This window comes from Megalops cyprinoides, chromosome 6 (assembly GCF_013368585.1).
Source record: "Megalops cyprinoides isolate fMegCyp1 chromosome 6, fMegCyp1.pri, whole genome shotgun sequence".
NCBI classification, from domain to species: domain Eukaryota; kingdom Metazoa; phylum Chordata; class Actinopteri; order Elopiformes; family Megalopidae; genus Megalops; species Megalops cyprinoides.
In genome coordinates this window covers 38,881,931-38,906,801 of record NC_050588.1, presented here as the reverse complement: position 1 = coordinate 38,906,801, position 24,871 = coordinate 38,881,931, and the positions used below count along the sequence as shown (strand labels likewise).

Genomic DNA, 24,871 nt, shown 5'->3' with positions numbered 1-24,871 from the left:
GGAATTGTGAGAGCACGGAATTATTGGATCATTTAATTATTTTATAATGCATGGCTAGTGGCCTGGAGGAAAACTCATAAATGCACAAATATACCCTTTTGTTTCTCGTCGTCACACAGTACGGCACGTGCCGTATTGGTTACGGGTTTGCGTTCTCGCCCGGATGGTCTGTGTGTTACAGTACTGACGCGCTAACAAAGGACTTATTCTGTACAGTACAGGCCATTTTCCAGTTAAAACATATTCCATCTCTCCGATTGTCTTGGATATTAAATATTTTCCTACGGATCTACCGACACCAGACGGTAATGAACGCTATTCTCTGCCTGCAGCACCCAGAAGTGAACAGTAGGCGACCCGGAAGGTCTGAACTCCGACTGAAGGCAGGCATAAAGAGCATCTTAACCTTTTATAATATATATTGCAAATCTGCAATCGAGGTCCCAGGTCTGTATTCTCATCTTAATTCCCTTTCTATATGGCAAGTTTATAACGTTCGCGGCACTTTGTTTAATTTTTAAAGGATTTATTTCGGGCATTTGAGTCGCCAAAAAGTTGCAAATTACAAAAAAAATACTAAAGCAAGAGCATGTTTGGAAATACAGCGTTCGGGTGCGTTTGTAAAGATTTGGGAATGTGCGGCAGACATCATGCAAAAATTGAAAAAGCCTCGGCCTATATGATGGTGAATTTGAATTGCAAAAAAAATCCAGCGCCTTACCAAATGCAATGCAATTTTGCAAGGCATGATTGTTGTAGGAAGTGTCTAGTTTTTTTTTTTTTTTTTTTTTTTTCGAGCCGGGCTATTCAAACCTGCAATTCTTAGTAAACAATCATTCATGCACTTAATGCAAATAAACTGGCGACAAAATTGCACGTAGTCCGATACATCTAATTTCAAAGCCGAATTTTGTCTGTAAATTTGGGATCTGCAGAATATGGCGTCCTGTCCTTATAAAAATAAGACAGGCTGCCATTTTTGTTTTCCTTTTGTCTGAAAATTTTAATAAAACTGTCTGAGAATGTGGGAGAGGCAGGAGAGAGGGGCACCGGGGGGATCTGGCTTTCTTTTACTCCGAAATGCTCGCGTTTGAGCCTTTTCACTCGATCTCATTTTTAAAATTGAAGTGTTTTAATTGGAAACAATCACAGGGAACCTCGTTGAAAAAAAGGAAAAGTTAGGTAACTTTTCTTTTAGTTGTGGAGTGTGTAACTTTTTGTGTAATTTGCCATTTTGGTTAACATTTCATCGGCATGTTTTTCATAACATAGCTTGCTTTACGTTTTCCTTAGTAAATAATATCTACGTGGAATTGTGTATTTTATCGGTAGTTGTGAATGAAACGGAACTGCTTGACAGATGTGGCGAGTGAATTCTCTGTCAGTGCGTTATTTCTCTACCGGGACACTTACATTAGCTTTACAATTATTAAAGGTAATAGATTTCGAAAACGAAGTTTCGAGAATTTGGTACGTTCACAAAGCCAGTTTTTCCAAATTATAGACTTGTTTGTTCGGATGTGATTTTTTTAACGAAGGGTTTGATACGACTTCGATTGCGGATTAACCGTACCGTTTCTATAACCGCGTGTCGATTTATGTAGCTACAATGCTGCGGGTTTCAGTTTATTTATAAAATGTAACAATGGAATGCACGCGGTGCTGACAGCTCAGATTGATCGAGGATACGGCGTGCTATTCCAAACGGTAAACTTGTGTTTGGAAGCTATTCAAGAAGGGTTAGGTTTTTTTCTGTGAATAAGATTGACCTTTTACTTGAGAGACTTTAACTGTCCTGTCCAGCAATAATAGGTTTCTCTGACTGCTGGACGACATATTTGATGTTAAATAATAGAACAGCCAAGTAAATGCAGACATCTGACTGCGACGATGAACGTCCACGTGTTTTTGCAGCGCTGCTGTGAAACTCACACGCAGAATAATCACGTTTGGTCGTGACCATCAGTGTTCCAGTCCGTGCTGACCGCTCCCGTGGGTCTGAATAGGGTCGTGGGGTGTGAGACCGTAAAGGTGTAACCAGACTATCGACTGCAAACGCTTAATCTACCATTGCTTTGGGGTTTGAGTTGTGATAGTTGCCTTCAAGGGATCGTAACTAAGTACAATTTCCACCCCCCCCCCCCCCCCAAAAAAAAAACATTAATAATTTAATGAATAATGTGCTTATACTTCATCTAAATTTTCTGCCGTCACTTGGGGTGTTCTTACAATACATAATTGACGGAATGAATGTCTAGAATGCTTTGTCTGACGTTAGCATGTTTTTCCTAGATGGACATGTTTTGGATTGTACCTGTGAGAACAGTGAAACAGAAATGTGGTCATTTCAAAGAGGCCTTGCTTGTGGTTCCTTCGCTCAGAGTATTTTCCCTTGTGTCTGTGCGTTTGCTGCTTTGGTGTAGGTACTGAAGCCATTCACCGTGGAGTTACTCTCGGATGTGCCTGCATTTCTAGACCTTTAATGTTTTGTCTACATTAGAAATATGTTTGTTTTAATGGAACTTTCCATTATTTTTTTGTCCTAAGTAACACGTAGTCTCTTCCCAGTTGGACTTTTTCCTCTGGCCTTGAACTGTAAGTACAGAGGTGTGTACTTACAGCTCAGCTTGGTTTCTGTCTATAAGACTCATACTCCGTCACACATTTAAGACCATACGTTCTCTCAGAGGGCCTGTGTTAGTTATCTTTGGTCTCCATCTTCATTGTTCTCTCCCTGGTTTTTGGTGGTTTGAGGGTATCGTTTGCGCTGGTTATGGGTTTGTTAATATGACACGGTGTGTTGCATGCTCTGGCCCTCTCAGCCATCCTGTACTGTGTTTGGCTAAGGGAGCCGTGTTGCAGCGCAGCTGGTCTGAACGAGCCAAAAAAAACAAAACCGATACGTTCAGGCATCTGAACCCAAACGCCACAGAATATTTCCTCAGTGCTGTTAGAGAGAGTCAGTTTCACTTCCTGGAGGAACCCTGTGCCTTGTGGGGGTTTTCGCAGAACCGCCTGGGTTTTTTTTTTCTCCTCAAGAAATGTATTGATCATCTCACCTTTGGCAGAAAAGAACTATTTGACAGTCCATTCTGAGCGCATCACTTTAAACAGTCCACAGTTCTGAATGAACTGTTTTTTTCCAGGTTTTTTCCCAACTTGGTATACTTTAGGGCCTGGAGAATGCTACCCAAATTACTTGCTTAATTAATGTTAATATTAGTTTATTTGCTCAACAGTGTGGGCTACAGGTGAATAGGCCACACTTATGTTCAGCCCATATGCAGAGAGCTTCATGAAGGAAACAGACCTTCTGAAATGACTGACCCGGACATACAGCGGGTTGAGAGAGAGAAGGACTGAACAACGCACGGCTCTGATTCTGATCCAAAAACCACACCAGTCGTATGAAGGAGTCCGAATTCAAAAATAACTTGCAACTGATAACTGTCAGTTGTAGAAATGACGAACCAAAAGTGACTGTGAGGCTTAATGAAGCTTTGGCAGCAGAGAAAAGCTATGTGGGTGGTTTTACAATGAAGAGCTGTAGAAAAAAAATATATATGTGCAAGCTAAGCAAATTTTTGGACTTGGGATAACTGTAGAACTGTAGCAGTGTAGCTTAATAGGTCAGCAGGTGTGGTTTACACCTGTGTATGGCTGCTTCTTCCAGATCCTCTGTACTTGTGACAATGGAAAGGAAACATGTCACAGATTCGTTTTGTCACTCTGGTATATTTCTAAGGCTTATGACTTACAATATGCTGTTTGTGTCTCATCTGGTCCTTTCCGTAAGTAATATAATCATTTTTTAACAAGTCTTGGTCTGGTTCAGTGTCAAAATACTTTCTTTTATATCATATTACTTGAGATTTATGAAATTGTTATGTCTGACCTATTGTTCTGATTTAGTTTAGTATATTTTCTGATCTTGGAAAACCTATTTCCAGTTTTTAAATTACTGCATTAAATATGGCCCCTTGATGAATAAGCAGCAACCAAACTGTATTGTTGAATTACGTTGGGTTTTTTTCCCCCAGAAGTTCATGTTTTGATATATTCTCATTGATTTAGTTTTGTAGTCCAGACACAATATATATGAAATGCATATAATCTAGATTGCCCCGTAACACATAACAATTTTTTTTCTGGACGTTTAGGCATAGTGTCATACATGCACTGTAGCATTTGTTAATTGATTCTCTGTTCTCTTGTCTCCACTGAGTTTGCTAATGATTCCGCTGTGTGCTCCATATTAGGATTTTGTTAATACCTGATCACCATGTATGGGCATTACTACAGTACCCTGGGAGCACCAGTCAGAGCAAGAGAAAGTTACACCTACCTGGGTATGTGGAATTGGGCAGCAGAACAGCTCTCTGCACTGAGGTCGGCCCTGATGAGAGAACGACAGCAAGTCCTCTTGTAGGGGACAGAGGTCATTGATCCAAGTATCACTAGCTCTGCTGTGGATGTCTGATGCCATCTGCAGTCTGGACCCCCAGATAGTGGCCAGACAAGGTACGGCCAGGTGTCCTCGGATCGTGAGATGCTCTACCTTCTTTGCCGTGTTGTAGTCCTGCTGTCTCCACTACGTATCTCTCGGATGCCTGACGTTTTGCACAGTCATAAAATACACGTTTTTTTTTTTTTTTAAGTCATGATATGCATCTGTTGAATCACGATTATGCAATCAACACTTCCCTGTACTTTATCAGGAGGATACATCATCCTTTATTCTAATTCACTGTTACTTGCTCCTGACTCTACACTTTGTTTTAGCTTGTACCATGGCTTGGATCAATATTTGGTTATGATTGGCTGATGTCTGATGTGTGTACCGGATATTGCCAGAACTGTACATATATTCTTAAATAATTAATAAGTAATATGTTCCATATTGCTATGCAACCACCAGTAGCTGTACAGTCATATACGATGTGAACACTTCTCTGGAACTACTGCAGATGTGTTGAAACAGGAGTCCAAGTTTCCTGTGCAAACTGACATTTTATCACCACCCTTACTAACTGCCTACCTAAGTGGGTGTCTAGCCAAACACCAGTTTGTCTTAATGTGAAATGGGCGCTTAAGCCTTTTTTGGCTAGTTGTTTTGTAACTTATTACAGCTTGATAGGAAATGTTGTCTTGTGCAAGTCCAAACACAGCGCTCAAATTCAAACCCGTTACCATATGCCAACAGATCCGCATGCAGTCAACCAGGAGCGCAATCAAGAGCCTAACTGCTCACTAGTTTCGATTGGTAATGAAAACTTCTGGCCTCTGCTGAATTGAATTTGCTGAATTGAAGGTGTTTTTTTTACATTAATTTCTTTTTGTTGTGTCCTTACTTGTCTGCTGAGTTCCAGTAATCTTCCTGAATTAGTCTGCTTGGGACCTGAGTAGATTCTGTGCCCTCTGGTGTAGAAGGCAGGAGCTGTGTCACAATATTCATTCACAGTGTTTCGAATGAGTTAGTCAATATTCATTAAATACCAACGGCTTTATAATGTGAAAGTTCTAAGATGTACATAATATGGCACATACAGCGTTTTGTTCTAATCTGAAAATGTCTGGAAAAAGACCACTTTTGAGATATTAAGGAGGGTGTTCCTCCATAATAAGATTGAATATGAGGTCTCTGATTATGTCTATGTTGATATCCACATTTCTCTGTGGAATACAGATATTAAACATCAAATCTGTTAAGATTAATGTCTAAGGAGTATTTGCCAGTAAATGTTAAATCTGAGACCAAAGTGTGAGGCCCTATGTATATTGGTTGATCTAAGATGAACTCACCCAAGTATAATAAAAGCTATTTATTTAGTTCATATTTGTAGCTAGCTGGCAACTAACATTAGCCAGATAGCTATATATTGTTTTGTTCGTCATTTTAGCTAGCAGGAAACTAACATTAGTTAATATTAGCTAATTAAGTTTGTAAGTTAAATGACTCGCTAGAGGATAAATCTTTTTTTACTTAGCCATTATAATCCAATTTTGACAGTGTAAAGATAACGAGCAATGGGTTCTCCACTGCTGTAATTTTCTCAGCTTCTCCTCTGTATTTATCTTTTGTCCGGGACAACCCTGTCATTACCCATCATTAGGGTTAGAGCCACTTTCTGTACTGGCCACATTCCTGCAGGGTCCGTTTGGGAAGGCAGGGGGCTATTTAACGTAGCGGATGTACACATAATTCAGCGACGTCGTATTTACTTGGTAACAGTTTAGATTTGTATTTCATACCGTGATATTTATGCATGGTTGGGAGCCTTGATATAAGGAGAATAAGCTACTTGGGTCGATGCATTATCTGCAGATGTAGCACTTCTGAGGAGTGGTAACATCCTTTGGCTTAGTTTGAACTGCAGGCAGGCGTATATAGACAGAACGCATTGGTTGGGGACGTTTCATGCCTTATTAAATAAGTACCTTTATTCTCCCTCCCAGCGTCATTAATTTCTTCTCAGTTTGTATAATTCCACCGAACACGGTGACAAGATGTATGTTCTCTCTTAAACCTTTGGCGTTTCTCTGGATTTGGCTAATGGTTTCAGCAGATTAGCTGCCTAACCATCATGAACCGAAACCCAGGAGCAATAAAGGACACTTTTGCAAGAACACGATAACGTTATAATGACTAAAGCAGGCCATTCAGACTGTCTTGCTATTTTGCCTAAATCTACCAGAATGATTAAGAACTACAGATTTCACCTCATTTTAAGGCTGGCTGCAGCACTCTTTAGGGACACTGTGCAATTAGCATATGTTCAGATGCATGGATGAAACCCTCTTTTTTAAGTTTCAAGTGCTATTCACCTGCAGCTTTTAGTCTGTGATGCCTGATGATTATCTGCTCTAAGAAGAAGTAAGTTGCCTAAATTTCCCACTGAGTGGGCGTTCAGGAAGGCGGTTGTAGTTTGGTCTCTATCGATTTGAGTGAGCTCTTTCTGTCGATGTGTGTGAATAAATTATTGCTGTTAATGGATGTGGATCAACGCTTTCTGTCAACAGATGTGAATAATTGCACTTTAATCTCGAAGCATTTTGCCACCGCTCCTGCTCTCTTGGCAGTGAGCAGATCCACTTTCACATTTGCCAGGTTGTGAGGGTCTGACACTGCTGTACTGATCTAGGATTGGAGCTTGTTCAAGGTGCAGTAAAGCTGACACTCTGTCTGTGTAGGGCTTCAGCTATAACCATAGCTCCCACAGTGTTATTTTTACCGCAAGAAAGGTTTTGGCCAAAAAACAATTTTGGACCGCATGGATTTGGTAAAAGGCTGTTAATGATTGTCTTTGTATTTGTATATTCATCATCATTCATTTCTGTGTTTTCCCCAACTCATTGATATTGACTGCTATTGATATCCCTTTTCATTCTCCTCAGTCTGTCCAAAAGCACTTTGAGTTTTCTGTAGATTCTGAAGTTAATGCCCGCACTGAAGAGCTTCAGGTCACGCATTGTAAATGAAGAAATAGAGAGTTGCCTTCAAGGAAAAGGAAAGGAATGAGGAGAGGGGTGGGTACCCATGCAGTAAGACAGAAGGAAAGGTGCTCCAGCGTGTTTCAGGGGTTTTAATGAAGGTGTCACATTGCAGGGTCAGAGTGCGTTTGCTCTGAGCTTCAGGCACAATGGTGATGTGGGTGGCGCCCAGATAGTCGGGTTTGGTGGATGTTGCCTTGGGCTTGGTGGGCTTTATCTGGGCATGTGGTGGGTGTTTGCTGTGGGCGTAGTGGGCATTGCCGGGGGGTTGTGGTGGGGAGTGGCTGGGGAATTATGGGAGCTGTCTGGGTGCGTGTGGGTACGCGCATGGCGGCAGAGCGGTGGCGGCACGTGCTGCCACCAGACAGCTCAGCTTTTCCAGTGCTCCCTTCCCACGTGTCCTGCGGAGAGAGAGCCGCGCTGATAAGGCGCTAACGTCACTGTGGTGGGCTGGCTCTGTTCTGCCAGAGGTTCTGCGTGGGGCAGGCGGCTCACAGACAGAGACAGGAGCAGGATGCGGGGGCGTCTCCATCTCCACCGAGACGTTTGGACTCAGAAAGCTGCTCTTTGAGACGCGTGGCTGAATGGAGCGCACAGAAGCTTCAAAGGCCTCGTCTGAGCGCTCTGTGTGTGTGTGTGTGTGTATAGAGGGCCTTGGAGACACCGGGCCTGGGGAATGAGTCTACATCTCTCTTTCAGGCCCACAGGAAGTGGCAGTGAAGTCACTTTTATTTTATTCCACAGATAAAAAGTTGAGTTTGGAAGGAAGTGTGAAGCTGTGTGCAAGCTCATTACTGAGTGGAGTGTGTGTGCGTGCCAGCCGTCAGCATCGGGGAGATGTGGAGGCAGAGGATCTGAGGGATCCCCTGTTGTGATGGGGGACTGGGACGATGCGGTACCCATAAAAATGCTGTTTGATCATTATGGGTGGACCTCTCACCTGTCTGTTACAAACCAGAAACACTCTGACCTCCCCCAGTGCAGAGGGATTGACCCTGAGATCTCAGCCTGTGATAGGCTGCTAGATCATTAGTCCTGATACCTGATTACATTTCATTTGTGGTAAAATGTGTGAAATTGTAGGTGATCAAAACTTCTTTAGTGCCCCCGGTTTAATTTACAAAGCAGTTTTTCCCCTCACACCAAGATGAGGTAGACTTGGTTGAATGAAATATATTTTTTTGCTAAACAAGATTAAGTGGTATATTATACTACAACTGGATGTTACAATGCATAAGGAATTCTGATGTGAGATATGCATGGCCACCACTGAATCTGTTATTATTTCTGTAAAAATGATAATGCAATGACCAGTCCATCTGTCTTCCACCACCACCACCTGTTTCTCTCTCTCTCCTCATAACTCAACAAGTGATTAATGTTTGATTAATGCTACTAAAAGCACAAAGTGTTTTGCATAATTTCATTTACATTCCAGTTTTCTAGATTACACTGAGCACACAATAAATGTACACTGAGCACACGGCCAGGGATCACCCTGAACACAGAGAGATTAGGCAGAACATGTGCAGAGATTTCGCACTGAACACACAGACGCTACCCTGAACACACTGAGAGAGATTAGGCAGAACATGTGCAGAGATTTCGCACTGAACACACAGACGCTACCCTGAACACATTCGGAGAGGACTGAAAGCAAAGCATCAGCTGTTCCTGAACACACTGAGAGAGATTAGGCAGAACATGTGCAGAGATTTTGCACTGAATACACAGACGCTACCCTGAACACACTGAGAGAGATTAGGCAGAACATGTGCAGAGATTTCGCACTGAACACAGAGACGCTACCCTGAGCACATTCGGAGAGAGGACCGAAAGCAAAGCATCAGCTGTGCCTGAACACACCATAATGTTCATTACATTTATATTTATTCATTTGGCAGACGCTTTTTATCCAAAGCGACTTACATAGGTTACAGTTGTTTACAATGTTATCCATTTATACAGCTGGATATGTTACTGAGGCAACTGTGGGTTAAGTACCTTGCCCAAGGGTACAGCAGCAGCGTCCCAATGGGGATTGAACCAGCAACCTTTCGGTTACGAGTCCTGCTCCTTAACCACTATGCTACACTGTTGCCACCACATAAGATTGTACTTTACCGCTTTTTCTAACTGTCTTTGCAGTATGTTTGCAGAATAACATTCTGAAAGTGTTCAGTGCACTTTCAGTTAAGTTGTTAATGACCATGATGGTAGAAAGGCTTTTTGGACTGCATTTCGTATGTAATTTAGGACCTGTCTCTTGCTTCTTGAAGAATGCAGCATTCTGTACAGATGAAACGTTTGATTTTTATGTGTCTCTTTTTGAGGGCTCATGTTTTGATGCTGTGTTGTGTTGTAATGTGCTTTCTGCAGAAAAGCTGAGTTTGTTTCTCTCGTTTCTCTCAGAATGGCTGAGCCTCGCTTTAATAATCCATATTTCTGGCCCCCACCTCCTGCCATGCCAGGCCAGGTAAGAACGTCTGCTTTCATAACAGGAGGAAAGGATGATGATCATCATGCATTCCCTTTTCATGGAGCTGTGAATCCCTTTTCAATGCACTTCCTGTTTGGACGCTGATTTTCTTATCCAGCGGTATTCAGCACCCTCTGCTGGAGATAAAGTGTTAAGGCAAGGTTGAGTATAGACAGACTGAGATCCAAGGTTCCAAGGCCTCAGAGAAGGCATAATTAGCCTTTTAATGCACTGTCTGGGCGTGCAAATAAAGAAAAAAATGTAAAGCCGCTGCTAAATATTCTAATTGATATACATTTCTGCTGCATATCTAAATGTCTAGGGATATCCATCATTCCCTGGAAACATCAACGATTAGTTGAAACTGCAGTGTGCATATTGACATGTATTGAGATGTGATCCTTTCCACAGACAACCTTGCAGCAGGCATGAAGCCCAAGGAAATGGCACTGAAGGGATATGTTGTGCAATGTAGAGTGTAGAGGCGTCTTTCGACCTCTCAACCTTTCAACCTTGGTTGTTCACCCCCCCCCCTTTTTCATGGCACCTCACTGCTCTGAAACAATGAGTTTCCTCAAACCCAACTTCATTGCAGTGAAAGCATAGTTCTGTTTCATGTCCACTAGAGGGAGCTAAAACTGCTTGAATAGAGAGAATGGAGTAGATTTCCAAACGAGATTAGATCAATAACTTGGCTGCTGATTTAAGTAAGTTTAATTTACCTTAAAAGGGACCCATGTTTCGTGGCACTTCAGATTGTCAACTGCTAATGGGTGTTCATTTCATAAATGTTTGAGTGTTTCTCTGCTGTTTCAGCTGTGTTCCTCTGTGCTGTCTGCACAGATTAACCTGTGTTTCCCTGTGTTGTGTGCACAGTTTTAGCTGTTTGTCTGTGCTGTGTGCACAGTTTTAGCTGTTTCCCTGTGTTGTGCCCTGTTACAGCTGTGTTCCTCTGCTGTGTTCCAGCTGGACAACCTGGTTCTGATCAACAAGATTAAGGAGCAGCTGATGGCGGAGAAGATCAGACCTCCGCACCTGCCGCCCACCTCCCTCCCTTCCCAGCAGCCTTTGCTGGTTCCCCCCTCGCCCTCCGAGGGCGGGCAGCACGGGATGCCGGTTCCCAAAGTGCAGCAGGTGCAGGGGCTGCAGTCCCACAGCCCGTCCCAGCCTGACATCGCCCTGCACGCCCGACCTGCGTCCAGCACCGTGTCAGGTACCCGTCCCGCTCGGGCGCTGACCCACACACCCCCCGGGTGAGCGGGAGGATCTCCCGTTTCCTCTCCCAGACGGGGTCACTGGAGACTTCCTCGTGTTCCCACACGCCGGAGATGCCTGCCCGGGTAGCTGTCCCACATCCTGCCTTCCACACCATCCATGTCCTCTAACTATGCTTCACTTCTGTTTTGGCTCAGTAGGAACAGAGGCTGGTCCCTTCTTTATATGTGCTCATTTGCCTCAACGCAGAATCACAAAATCTCCACCACTTAAAGCTGACGCTCCACATAGGCAGAGTGGACCTGTTTTTTAGAGTGGAATCTGGATGAGTTGTAAAAGCATCAGGGTTGTCATGGGTATATGTTTTCTGTCCAATCACAGAGCATCCTGCACGAGTCATGTGTTCAGCAGTGCTGTGGTAATTGACTTGCCGCACTGAGTTGGGTTTGGTGCAGGAATATCATCCTATGTGTGCCTCCTTATGGGACAGTATGGACTTTTGCAGTTCAACAATCAAGTCTCAACTACTGCTCAACAGCCTCTGTCCCCAGTACATCTCTAATGATTAGCTCTTTCAATACCCTTAAACCTGCCATGCAGGTCATATTTGTGCGTTTTTTGCCAGGCTTATAAAAGCAAAAGGTCACTGGTTTTATTTAAATGTTTTGGAGCTATAATAACAAAAAGACACACATGGTGCTTTTTATATGCAAATCAAGCTGACAGTGTGGGAGGTGAAATGGTTCATATTCTCACATGAGAGACCGAGATCAAGGCCGCTGTGCTAACTACCAATATGTCACCGTAAGACTTGATGGCAGTTGCATTTTAAACAGAACACACCTGCCATTCTTCATTACCTGTCATAAACATGATTAATAAACTTGCCAAGGTTCTGGGTCTATGGAGTCACAGGTATCCCACACCTGGCAGGAAATGTAACACATTTGGGTGTGGCCAAGCAGGCAGAGCCACAGACGGGTATGCTCTCTTTGGCTGGAGTGCGCTGTGTAAACCTACAGCCAATGTTGAGTGAAGCAAAGCTGTTTTAATACCTGTGGTATGCAGCTTTTCAGCTTCGGTGTGCTGTCAGTGAAGTTGCCATTGCCATAGGACTTTAACAGTGTGAGATACAAATGGAGTAAAACAGCTCTGAAGACTGTCTGACTGTGGGCCGAAGCCATGACATGTTCACAACAGGAGCTGCAGGCAGCTGAAACCATTCCTGCTTTTATTTAAATTTTATTAAAATTTTCATACAACTGGAAAAACAACACCACTGTCAACAGGGTTCATATGAGGCCACATCACTTTGTGCATGAAAAAAAAACACGTATTTCATTGACCTTAGAAACCATACACCATACATAATGACATTGCTTGATTGCTTTGGGTTGAGTTATACACCAGAGATAACAAAATCACACTTTTCCCTCTATAAACCTCAGATAACCTTGAGGCAGTCCTCAGACGGCTGAAACCGTTCTGTACCACTCCGCCTGCCACACACAGGGGCTGAATGGATTCTTATCACGAATAAACACGAACAGAACATTTGGGGCGTCGTCCCCAGTGAGTAAAGCCTCACGTTTACGCACAGTGAGGGCGCGCCTTTGCCCGTGAACTGTCACTCACAGCACCTGCTTCTGCTTTTCAGGCAACAGACCTGATTCTTAGACAGTCCTGAAGTGTGGATCACTAGTTGTGCCTGCAGTAGTGTGGTTCAAAATGATGTGTTGTTACCAAGAGACAGGGAAAAAAGATGACTGTTTTTTTTTTTATTGTTTTTGTCTCAGATGGTTAGAAATGTTTTACATATTCTGTTCTGTTGTGTGTAGTTTTTCATCCTCTACATTAATTAATCACAATTAATTAATTTCAGTCTTTATGAGTAAATGGGTGTCACGGTTAGCAGTGCTAGCAATGTTAGAGGTAATTAAATCTGGCTTTACATGAAACCTCTTGTGCTGAAAGCATACACTTCTTGGTACAGTCACAGCTCATAAAAGGGGTCTCACGCTGTTCGGCTGTTAATGATTTACACTCTGTGTCGCTGTATTCATTCAGAACTGTAGGAATCCTGTAATGATGTACCCATTGGTGAAACATTTGTCAAACGTTTTAAATTCATTCTTGATTGTTTATATACAGGAGGCTATTCCCCACAGGGGACTGTTGTACATGCTAAAGCATTGAGCAGCATGGAATACTACGTAGTTTGAATTTTTTGCTTTTTCTAGTGTGTTCCTTGTTGGGGACCATTGTCAGTCGAACAGTGGTGTCCATGAGAAGGTTCAGTTGTCATAAAATGCCCGTTCCCTTGCACTTTGGTCCTGCAGGTCTGGCACTGGCGTCTCGAACCGGCGGTCACAACACCTCAGAGGTCATCACCCCGACCACACCCACCTCCAGCAGCCAGAGCAGACTGGGTGGGGCTCCCTCTCCAAACATCATCTCAGGATTGGCCAGCGGCCCAGGAATGGAGCCAATCAAGAGTGGCGGAGGCTTGGCGGGGCTTCTAGGACCGCCCCCCAAGATGGAACGTGGGCGCAAGAAGATCAAGGCGGAGAACCCCTCTGGCCCCCTGCTGGTGGTGCCCTATCCCATCCTGGCCTCAGGAACCGACCAGTCCAACACTGGCATCCCTGTCAAAGAGGGGAAAACCTACAGGTTGGAACACGTGCAGTACAGTACTGCCTACATGCTACCAAATGCCATTATTTACTCTGTATCCATCTCCTCTCATCACAGTTTTTTTCTGTTGGAATGCTCTCAAAGATTTGAGGGAAAGTCTAAATTGAATAATTGGATCTGGCTCATAGATTCACACATGAGGCATCTGCTGAAAGGCTGCAAACATGAGTTCCTCTCAGTATTCAGGATGACAGAATCCGCAGGTTTGAAAGAGCCTGTAGTGTACATGTCGGCCTGTAGTGTTGCGGGCAGGTGCTGCTCGCGTTCAGGTGGTGTTGCCACACAAACAGGTAATGCAGGTGTGCCAGAGCTGGATTCACTGTTTGCCAGTCCGGGTGTGTCTCCTGTTTTTCCGCTGCAGGTGAAATGTTGTGGTCAGGCTAACAGAGGTCTGTCTCGGAAGAGCTGTGGTCTGTCGTGTCAGACTCAGTACCAAGGCTGTTGGCATCATTGTGAACACACTCGCATAATCGCAGACCGAGCTTTCATCTTCAGACAGACTACTGAAAGACTGCAAATGAAAAATATTCCAGCGGTCATAAATCTGTTGGGGCACTTCTGGAATTATTTTATAGTGTTACAAATAATAATGTCCCGATCCGAACTCAAAGATCGGTGTCGGGGCCGATCAAGGCATTTTTTAACCGATCGGTATCAGCTTTTTTGAGTGTGAACCTAAGCCCGATCCTTTGTTTTACATCAGCTGTCACACAGGTGTCGTTAACGGAGAGCACAGTTTGTGGCAGGACGCGGCTAAAAATGTCTGCAGTGTGGAAGTATTTTAAACTGGAAAACGAAAGCAATCCAACAGCCATTTGTAATGTCTGCCGTGCGAGCATTTCACGAGGCGGTGGTAACAGCTGCGTTCAATACTACCAGTTTGATACAGCAACTAAAAATGATTACATTCAAGTAAAGCTGCTATACCACGTTTAAGTGGAATTGAGATTTCTGTTGTTCATTTTTAGTATACTAGTTTTACTATAATGCTGCACTAAGCAGAACTGTGATTTTTTTATTTGTTGTGACTCTGAATGTTAAAGTTAAGCTATTACACCACTTTGAAGTGGAATTATTCCTAATTTTGAGTGTTCTAGTTTTGCATTTACAATGCTACACTAAGTGAAATTGTGATATAAGAATATTTTTAGTTTGTTTACTTTATTTTGTTAAAAAAAAACATTAAGGAACAGCTTGGATTTTTTCTTAATGCATTGCAGAGCTATTCAGTTGTCAAGCATATACATTGGATTGATTTTAATAACTTTAATGTACTTGAACTGTGCACTGTGCAACTGTATTATCTAGGAAAATACAAGCATCGGATCGGGACTCGGTATCGGCAGATACTCAATATTAAATGACTCGGATCGGGATCAGGGGCAAAAAAACTTGATCGGGACATTCCTAATTACAAAAAAGCTTTAAGTGTAGTATGTGTGCAATACATTGTGTCTGTGTGTCTCTCAGGTGTAAAATGTGTCTGTGTGTCTCGCAGGTGTGTCTGTGTGTCTCGCTGGTGTGTCTGTGTGTCCTGCAGGTGTGTCTGTGTGTCCTGCAGGTGTAAAGTGTGTCTGTGTGTCCCGCAGGTGTAAAGTCTGCCCGCTGACCTTCTTCTCCAAGTCGGACATGCAGATCCACTCCAAGTCCCACACAGAGGCCAAGCCACACAAGTGTCCCCACTGCTCCAAGTCCTTTGCCAACGCCTCCTACCTGGCGCAGCACCTGCGCATACACCTGGGGGTGAAGCCCTACCACTGCTCCTACTGCGAGAAGTCCTTCCGCCAGCTCTCCCACCTGCAGCAGCACACCAGGTCATCCCAGCTTCCTCCTCCTTCTTCTCTTACATGCCGATCACGTGCGTCTGCTTGCACTGAGGGCTGCTTCGATTGGTTGTCAGGAAGCATAATGGTGTATGTAAACTACTGTGCTTCACAGGTTCAGATTTCGCTGGTGTAAAATGTGGTTTACAGTTGCAGTCACCTGAAATGCCCTCTGCCCCCCTTCTGGCTTAGGGATTGAAGACAATTGATGGCATGAGCTCGGTTTGCGTCATACCACGACAAAGGAGTTCTGTTTCACTTGACACTTGTGTCCCTAGTCAAGAGCCATGAATTATCCAAATATAAATTATAAATTATATTTAAAGTATATATCAGCTTGTCCATAGCGTGTGAATGTTGTGTGAGGGTGAGGGTATGAATATGATGCATCGTCACCAGAATTTAATGAATGTTGAACAACAAGGCAGCCTTCCCCAGTAATGTCTTCCTGTTTGTTTTGTGAACTTTGGCCGTACTTCAGAGTGTCATGCACTTTGTAAACAAGCTACATAGCACATAACAAAGATGTGTCATGGGTCTTGGCCATGAGAAAATCAGCCTTGTCTTTGTTTTTTGCTCAAGAGTCATTAGAAGTTATGAATGTGGTCATGGGTTAAAGATCTCCGGCCCCATGCCGGAGATTTTAGATCAGGCAGTGAACTATTACTAGCGTATACGGGCTCTGATATTACCAGACCGGAACGCAATTTTATTAAAAACAATCACATGGTGACATGGTGTTTTTCGGATGAGTTTTAACCAATGGTAGCCTGTTTAGGCGACATACTGGCACGAGAGCACTGTTCTTATCCAGTCGGCAACTAGTTTCAACGTTCTGTGAGGCGGTGCCAGGAAGTATTGTATCAGTGGACTGTATCAGTTGATTACTGCATAATAGGCTAGCATGCATTCAAATAGATGGAGCATGGAAGTTTTTTGACAGGAAGCTTATTGGTGTGGTCTTGGCAACATTACATCACATGATCATACACTCCTGATGAGGACAGTAAAAACAGCATCTAAAGTCATCGAATCACCATTACCACGAATACAGGACATTTACATCAAACGCTGCAAGAAGAAGGCACTATGCATTATGCAGGACACAAGTCACCCCGCTCACAGTTTTTTCTCTTATCTCCCTTCGGGGAAGCGCTTACAGAGCATCACAGCGCGGACCTCCCGCTTCAGGGACAGTTTTTACCCTCAGGCAATAAGGCTCCTGAACAACAGTTCAGTTAGAAGGAGGGCTGAGGTCTGATCTATGGTTTTAGTCTTTATTGTTATTGTACTTTTATTGCTATTATTGGTATTTATTGTTATTTATTGATATTGGGCTGAGAGAGTGCCAGGGCATTATTTTATTTCATTGCTTATGGTACTCTGTACTTGTATGCATATGACGAATAAACTTGAAGGCGATAGGCTTGGTTAGATGAAAACGGTAATGACGGACAAATGTTTGGCGTATGTTGTTACAAATTAAACGAGATCAGGAGCTGCTTTGCACCGTCAGTTTGAAAAAATACAGTGTGGGACAAGCAGCAAAAGGTACTGTCTCGGCATGATACACATTCCTCAATTTTGAATTAAAGCTGTTGTGGTAACGCTAAATGTACATGCGTCCCATTTTGTCATGCGCCCCCCCCCCCCCCAAAAAAAAAATTTCAGGCTCAGAAAAATTTGTTGCTTTAAGCCCTGTGTGGTGTTTCCTTTGAACATGTCACATTGGAACAGAGAATCTGAGTGCGAGTGTGTTTGTTTAAATATGTGTGTGTGTCTGTGTGTCTGTCTGCGTGTTTCATCTTGCAGAATTCACACAGGTGACCGGCCCTACAAGTGCGCCCACCCCGGGTGCGAGAAGGCCTTCACCCAGCTCTCCAACCTGCAGGTGAGGGTGGGCGTGGCTTCTCAAGTGGGCGTGGTCATGCGGGATGGGCGTGGCCGCTGTTTCAGCAGGGGACAGTGTATCAATACCCACACAGACCGATGCTTATACTGAGCATTGGCCAAAACGTATCACGGTACCATACCTAGTATTCGTAATTACCTAAATATACATGAATACACTTTAGGTATTTTGAGCTGTTTTAATCATTATGTTTGTACCTTGTACCTTGACTGTGTTTGTCTCAAGTTTAAACGTGTTTACCTCACAGGTACGTATTGAACCATGTGCTTTGCTTCTGCATTTCTGAAGTTTAAAATATATAAAATATACTCTCCTGTCCGCTCACCGTTTCCATGGTCACCCTGTTTCACAGCCAACCTTGCATCACTTCAGCATCAAACATGGAAGCGCTGTCAGGCTCACTAGATTTAAAGGTCTGTTTCCGAAAGTTGCACATTCTGCAGCAAAAGTTACCTGATTTTTGCCAAGAAAAACCGCCCTGATCTGAACAGTGCTTGCAAAACAGGAAGCAACACTGAGGGCCTCTACCATAGTTAATCATTCTTCCAGGCATAAAGCTCTTGAAAGGAAAAAACGGATATTTTTGTCGTATTATTGTATTCAAGGACGGCATTGTGGCGTAGTGATAAGGAGCAGGGCTCACGACCAAAAAGTTGCTGGTTCAGTTATTGCTGTTGTACACACAGTAGCATGATAGGAACCAGCTCTTGCTGGTTAAAAAGCTGTTCTCTAGGAAAAATCTGTGACAAATTTTTCCAAGAACTGTTTTCATTATTCATGGAAGTGAAGCCTGTGGCTGGGCTTCTTGGGAGGCAGAGATGGCTGAAACTCTTAAATTATTTTTTTTATTTATTTATTTTTTTTAATCACATGTTTCCATGTCTCCTCAGTCTCATCAAAGGCAGCACAATAAGGACAAGCCGTACAAGTGTCCTAACTGCTACCGCGCCTACTCGGACTCCGCCTCCCTGCAGATCCACCTATCAGCTCATGCGGTGAAAAACGCCAAGGCCTACTGCTGCAGCATATGTGGGCGGGCCTACACCTCTGTAAGTAGCTGGGGTCGGGGTCGGAGAGGATTGGTGTCCCCGATATCTGCTGTCTCTTGTCAGGGGCGTTCCTCACACATGCACACGTAAATTTACACTTTAGTGGAAACTTGTCAGATAAACTACTTTTTTTCACAGAATTTTCACAGAATAGCCCCAGGAACTTTTCACTGGTGTGCTTTTCTCAGAAACAGGGCTTGCAGATGCCTGCGATGCAAATGCACTGAATTTTCCTGCTTAAACATCAGTTTGTTACAACCCAAGAAAACCGTCATTGTAGAGGTCATAGGTTTGAACCACACAGTGACCGTACGGTCTTGTTGACCGTGCCCTGCTGTATTCCCCTTACAGGAGACTTACCTGATGAAGCACATGTCTAAACACACAGTGGTGGAGCACCTGGTGAGCCACCACTCCCCCCAGAGAACGGACTCCCCGAGCGTACCCATACGGATCTCCCTCATCTGAGCGACCCCACGCCACCCTGCCCCGCGCTCCATCGGCCCCTCCCCCCTGGAGGTGCAGCCAATAAGGTCTCCCCTATTCGCTTTCCATTTTACAGGCCAAACACCAGTCACACGTTTGGCTTTTTTTTTGTTTGCTTTGTTTTGTTTTGTTTTCTTTCTCCCATATATGGGGTCCAAAAATGTGCCAGACTGTATTTGTACTTTAACAAAAAACAAAAAAAAAAAAAACAGAAGAAAAAAGCTTTTAAAAAGTATTTTCTTTTGATATCCCCATGTTGCTGTTGGTCTGATGGGGAAACGTTTGGGACATCCAAAGACAATTTTACTGCACTTTCAGGCCTAAAGGTTTCGGCCAAAAAAGGATTTTAGTCTGCTAAGACATAAAAAAGGCGTTGCTTCCGGCAGCTACTGTACAAGTTTTGACCATAGGTATTACAGAGCATGAAAGGACCTCTCTCCTCTGCTTTCTCCTCTCCTCGCTTTGAGTTGTTTACTTGACATTGAGCTGGCTGTCCAGACCTCTCCATGAGAAGAGCTTTTGGCAGTTCCAGGTACACATTGGTCAGCTTTTTCTTCTTGGTGGTTTTCTGTCTGGAGTTTGTCTGTCGTTTGGTGGACCAGTGGCTGTACAGTAGGAAATGTCATAATCCAAATCCGCTTACTTCTTGTGACACACTATCCACTTTTGTTCTGTGTCATTAGAATCAGTGTAGGGTTGCCTTGCTTCACAAAACAACAGGCCAGCTGTTTTTCTGTGAACTTTAACAGCCAAAGGTTCGTCAGGCAAGAGCTACCAGTAATGTCAGTATTACTGACCAGTGGGACTGACTCCTGGTCTGTCTGTCTTTCTGTTTGGTCCGTTCTGTGTGTGTGTGTGTGTGTTTTTTTTTGTCTCTGTCTGTTTGTCTGTTGTGGTTTAGTCACTAAATCCATCTGGAGTCTGTCCTCATCAACCATCTCTGTGTTGGTGAGGAAATTTGCACACATCTTTCACCATCTTCTCTGACAAAGGTGACATGCTCAGTCAGTGTTGCATGTCAGAAATCTAACCGGGCCACCCATGATCTTATCAGAACTGATAGTGAATTGATGAAGTGGCAGGTTAACATTTTTTTTTTCAGGCTGAAGTCAGTCTAACACAGGTCTTACCTGTATTTCTTGGTTAGTTCTCAAACCTGGTGGTTGTACTCACCTACAAACGGTGTGTACATTCCACTCCTTAACTTTCCGTTGTGCGAGATGGTCGTCTGGGATCCATGTTCGCTACTGTGAACAACAGTTTCAGTGTCACCCTCCTGATGACAGATCAGTCACAGTAATAGCCTCCTGGTCACAGTCACAGTCACAGTCACCCTGCTGCTCAGTAGCAGTTAGTTTCAGGTGATCCAGCCAAGTGCACGAGAATCCAGGTGTGGATCAGAACCAGAACTCTCCTCAAATATTTCACAACTCAAAACCTCACTGAAAGCTCTTGTTCACTCATCAAGGTTTCTTATTCAAGGGCCCCTGTATCCACTGACAGACTGACAACAGGAGGAAGTCCACAAAATAGAAATTCTCATTCTTCATACCTAACAAAATCTGTGTGTTGTGTTTTGCGGTGTTTCTAATTCTTGACATTTTTTAAAAAAAAATACAGATTAAAATCGTTACATTTTTTTTTTTTTCTGTTTACCACTGTCTGAGTTCTAATCTGTATGGTGCACTTTATGGTCAAAGAAACCTTAGTGATTAAGGGTGGAACGTCAGTATATTTACAGGAACAAACATACACAGCATTCTATTGGCAAAAAAAAAAAGCCATACACACACAAATACACACACATACACACAGAGAGACGTGTACATGCATGTATGCTTAACACACACACACACACACACATACACACACACATCTCCCTCTGGCCTCTTCCCTAAGTTTCACCCCTCTGAAACACTCTATGCCAAGAACAACAGATCCTGCCTCTCTCTTGTTTTTGTAAGTATGTTTATGTTACAACACAACTAACCTTACTACCTTGCTTACTGGGTGCATGCCAGGTCTGTGTGAGGCAGCCTTACTGTACAGCCAGAGACGAACAGCTGGTCAGCAAGGCTCTTACAAGCTCAATGCCCTTTTACATTTTAAAATTTGAAAATTAGAAAACTCCTGTATTGGGTGTCCCATGAAATATGTATAGATATGTTTTTGTGTACAAAAAGACCCTTGTGTCTTGTAATCATTTTATTCTCATGTCTAAATAGTAATTAACTTTGTTTTTATACACATTTAAGCCTTAACTATATTATCATCGTATGTTTGTCACAGTTCATTTCTATTTCTCCCATATTGGTGTTGTTCTGTACCCTGTACTGTATCTTTATTTCTTAGCATGGAATATACTGTAAATAAATTATAAAATACTTAACTGTTAACCCATTTTCTATATAAAATGATTATATAGATCTAGTTATTATTAAAATGCTTTTCCTTTGTCTTGCATTGTGGTACCATATAACGTTTGCTTTGACTGTGAAATGCACAGCCAAGACCTAAAAAAAGGAATATGTGTAAAAACAAGCAAAAAAAAAAAAAGTGAAACACTTTGTATCTTTTTGTTGTTTAATAAATGCAGACTCTGTAATAAAGGTGTCCATTTAGACCTTGTTTTATTTCGTGGGTGTTTGTGATTTTAAGTGTGAATGCAGAAATATTTGGCGTGTTGCATGACTTCCTCCATACCCTTAATTTCGTGTAGACAGTGGTGCACCAGTCAGGATTACTTAAGAGATTTCATCATTCTAGATTACCGACAGCTTTCAGGCTACTCATTAAACCCTTAAAAAAGCAAATTTGCCTCTCCTGCTCTCCTTTCCTCAAACCTTCTGTCAGTGTGATTTCAGAATAACTTTGACAATTGAAGTAAAATTTTAAAATCATTGATATGGACTCCGAAATTGCTTGAGAAAACCGCATAGTAACTGTTGTGGAAAATTTAAGTGTGTGCCCCATGTGGAGGTTGTGGGCATTGCCGCTTTCGCCCCGCCGGTGGTGCGATTGAGCTTGTTGCTTGGTGGAGATAAGTTACTGCCAGCAAACATTTTAGCTGCAGTTATTGATATATTAACTGAAGTTATTGATATATGAGCCATTTACTCTATTGATTAAACAACCTAACACTATAGGCCTTAAATAAATAATAATGTATCCTATTATACTTTGTATGCCTGTGAGCAGAAACTAGAAAGAAGGGTCAAGAGAGTACAGGAGACTGCGGGAGGGGTATGCAGCTGTGAGATACCTGTATGCCAAGTAAGGCCTGTTGTGGGGCTGTTAATGAGAGTTAGACACTGTCCAAGCGCTGCTCGGAGGATGGACCCTTAGTGTAAGATAAGAGTTGGACTCTAAAAAGGGGGGCCGAAAACAGGGATTCTTTATGGAGTATAGCAAAGTTATTTTTTATAGATTAGATATGCACAGTCTTGGAAATAATAGTGTACAGCCAAGGCGGGGTAATTATTTTTAATTAGACAGGTGTGATCTTGGAAAAATAGTGTACAGAATGTGTGTTATGAAACTGAAGGAGGGGGTCTGAGTCTAAGATCCAGGAGGGGCTAAGGGAATAAGCATAAAAAGGGAGATGCATTTGGGGATTTGGCTGACTGCTTGGGGGGACTGCTTGCCTGACTACTTGGGGGGACTGCTTGCCTGACTGCCTAGGGGACTGCTTTGGGGGACTGCTTGCCTGACTGCTTTGGGGGACTGCTTGGGGAGACTGCTTGGGGTTATGACTGATGACGCTACTGCTCCGCGCGGACCAGCCCAGTTTACTGTATGTGATTTTGAACCATGTACAATAAACGTTTTGCATCAGACTTTGAGGAATATTTTGTATTAATTTTTGGAGATTGTTCATTTTTGCATTTGATATAGCTTCCTTGCGGCGCATTAGCAGATAACGGCGGGGAGTGGCGAGGTCACCACATAACTCTACTAAGTACCGCTACTAAGTGCTACGGTGCTGCGAGTCATTTATTTACGTGTAAGGAAGTCCATATAATGATTTGTTTGTTGTTTGGTATTTGGTGGTTTGCATAATTACTCAATTTTATTTTCCACGAATTTGACCGGTAGTTCCAATGTGTCCTCTCTCAGATTGTCCACTAGCAGGTGAGCAGAATCAAGAACACAACGATGCAACGGAGCGTTTGAGTCTGTCTTGCCTGGTGAGTTTGGAAAGGGTTGGATGCGTCTTGAGTTCAACATCCTTGGTCAAGAGTTTTCTCAGGTAACCTAACCTGTTTCACACTACCTCGGGTCTGCTGAAAATACGCCTGGTACAGACATGTGAATTACAACATGATAGTTATCTGGGATAAACATTCTCAAGTGAAACAGTTTGTTTAATATTGTTGACTTACCAGTATTTTGGAGTATTTGTATAATTGTTATAAATTTCATCAGTTGGCTTGTTTTAGGTTTATAGCTTGGAGTTTCATGGTAATGTGAGACCTGTATTTACATAGATATTTGAATCACAGATTGCTTGCATTCAACTGGGATGTTTGTATACGCCTAGTTCTACTCACCTGACATTAGCTGTGTTTTTCATAAAAGAACTAAAAACATGGTGCTTGGTTAAGCCTACCTCGGTGAACTGAGTTTTACGTTTTGAAACGGGGCAAGTAAAGTTTATCCTTCCCATTTTTGTTCTCAAGTACGCTCTTAAATTATGTAGTGATATCAAACTAACAAATGTCCATTCGTTTTAAATACCGACCATCCCTACCTCAATAAGAAAAATATCTTAAATTTCAAAACAAATTGCAGTATCGGTTTATTTTTAAGTGTTTAGTTTGAAATGTTATGCTGGAAATAACTGCGGAACAAATTTAGATCACATAAACAATTAGCAGCGTCGCTATGGGAAAACGTTTCGTAGTGCGTTTTACTTGCGCTTCAAGAAATCTGTCAGAACGCGTTTCAGACACGCATCCAGTAAAGACGTGTTTACAAAACAATATTCTAAAAGCTTCATCTCATAAAGGAGATGCTATTATATATGATTGCAATTTGTGTCTTTTTTTTTTTAACTTAAATCCGATTTTAGCCACAAGCTGTACTTTCTGCAACAGTTCGAATAAACGTGAACGCACAGGACATCCTGTTTATAGACGGGAGAGGGTTTTGGTGGAGATACCCACCCGAGCTGACAGTATGCCGCCACACCGCTGTGAGCGAAGATGCCAGTGAAGTTGTTAGAATGTGGCGATACAACATTCTGCGACGACCAAGATGTTACCAACGTCTTAAAACAGCATTCTCTCAACGCTTTAGGAAGTGCAAGCCTTCTTTCTTTCAACGTGGTCAGACTTTACAGTGTTGTCACTGAAAACTGTGTTACTTCAGTCTTGAGATAAATTTCAATGCTTACCACTTGTTCTTCGTATATATATATATACATATATATATATATATATATATAATATCTATATCTAATAATATAATATCTAATTTTTTTTTACATTATATATATTTTCGTAAACCTACACAGCTTTATTTTGACTAAAACCCTTACACTAAAACCCAGTGTAACGAAAACTAAATTTGCCACTAAGTTAACGACCTCTTATTGAATATTAATATGTTGAAATGTAATCTGTAACAAGTGTTAGAACAAACAGTTTAAACCCACAGTATCTCTTAGCATAGCCTACATTTATCTGTACACTTATCTGTGGATAAGGTAAAGTTCACTTGA

At 42.6% G+C, this 24,871-nt stretch overlaps 1 protein-coding gene across 3 annotated transcripts; it reads left to right on the top strand.

Annotated features, from left to right (window-relative positions):
- znf362a (zinc finger protein 362a) lies at positions 1-20,224 on the top strand. Of its 3 annotated transcripts, none has more exons than XM_036531617.1 (8): positions 1-447; positions 9,904-9,967; positions 10,937-11,183; positions 13,525-13,855; positions 15,469-15,693; positions 17,515-17,593; positions 18,505-18,663; positions 19,015-20,224. In XM_036531617.1, exons 2-8 carry the CDS (start codon positions 9,905-9,907, stop codon positions 19,129-19,131), a joined length of 1,221 nt encoding a protein of 406 aa, XP_036387510.1. In that variant the 5' UTR covers positions 1-447; position 9,904; the 3' UTR covers positions 19,132-20,224. The 3 variants fall into 3 exon arrangements, with proteins under 3 accessions (XP_036387510.1, XP_036387511.1, XP_036387512.1); XM_036531618.1 differs by lacking the exon at positions 1-447 and adding an exon at positions 1,040-1,177; XM_036531619.1 differs by lacking the exon at positions 1-447 and adding an exon at positions 1,040-1,182.
- The last annotated feature ends 4,647 nt before the right edge of the window (positions 20,225-24,871 follow it).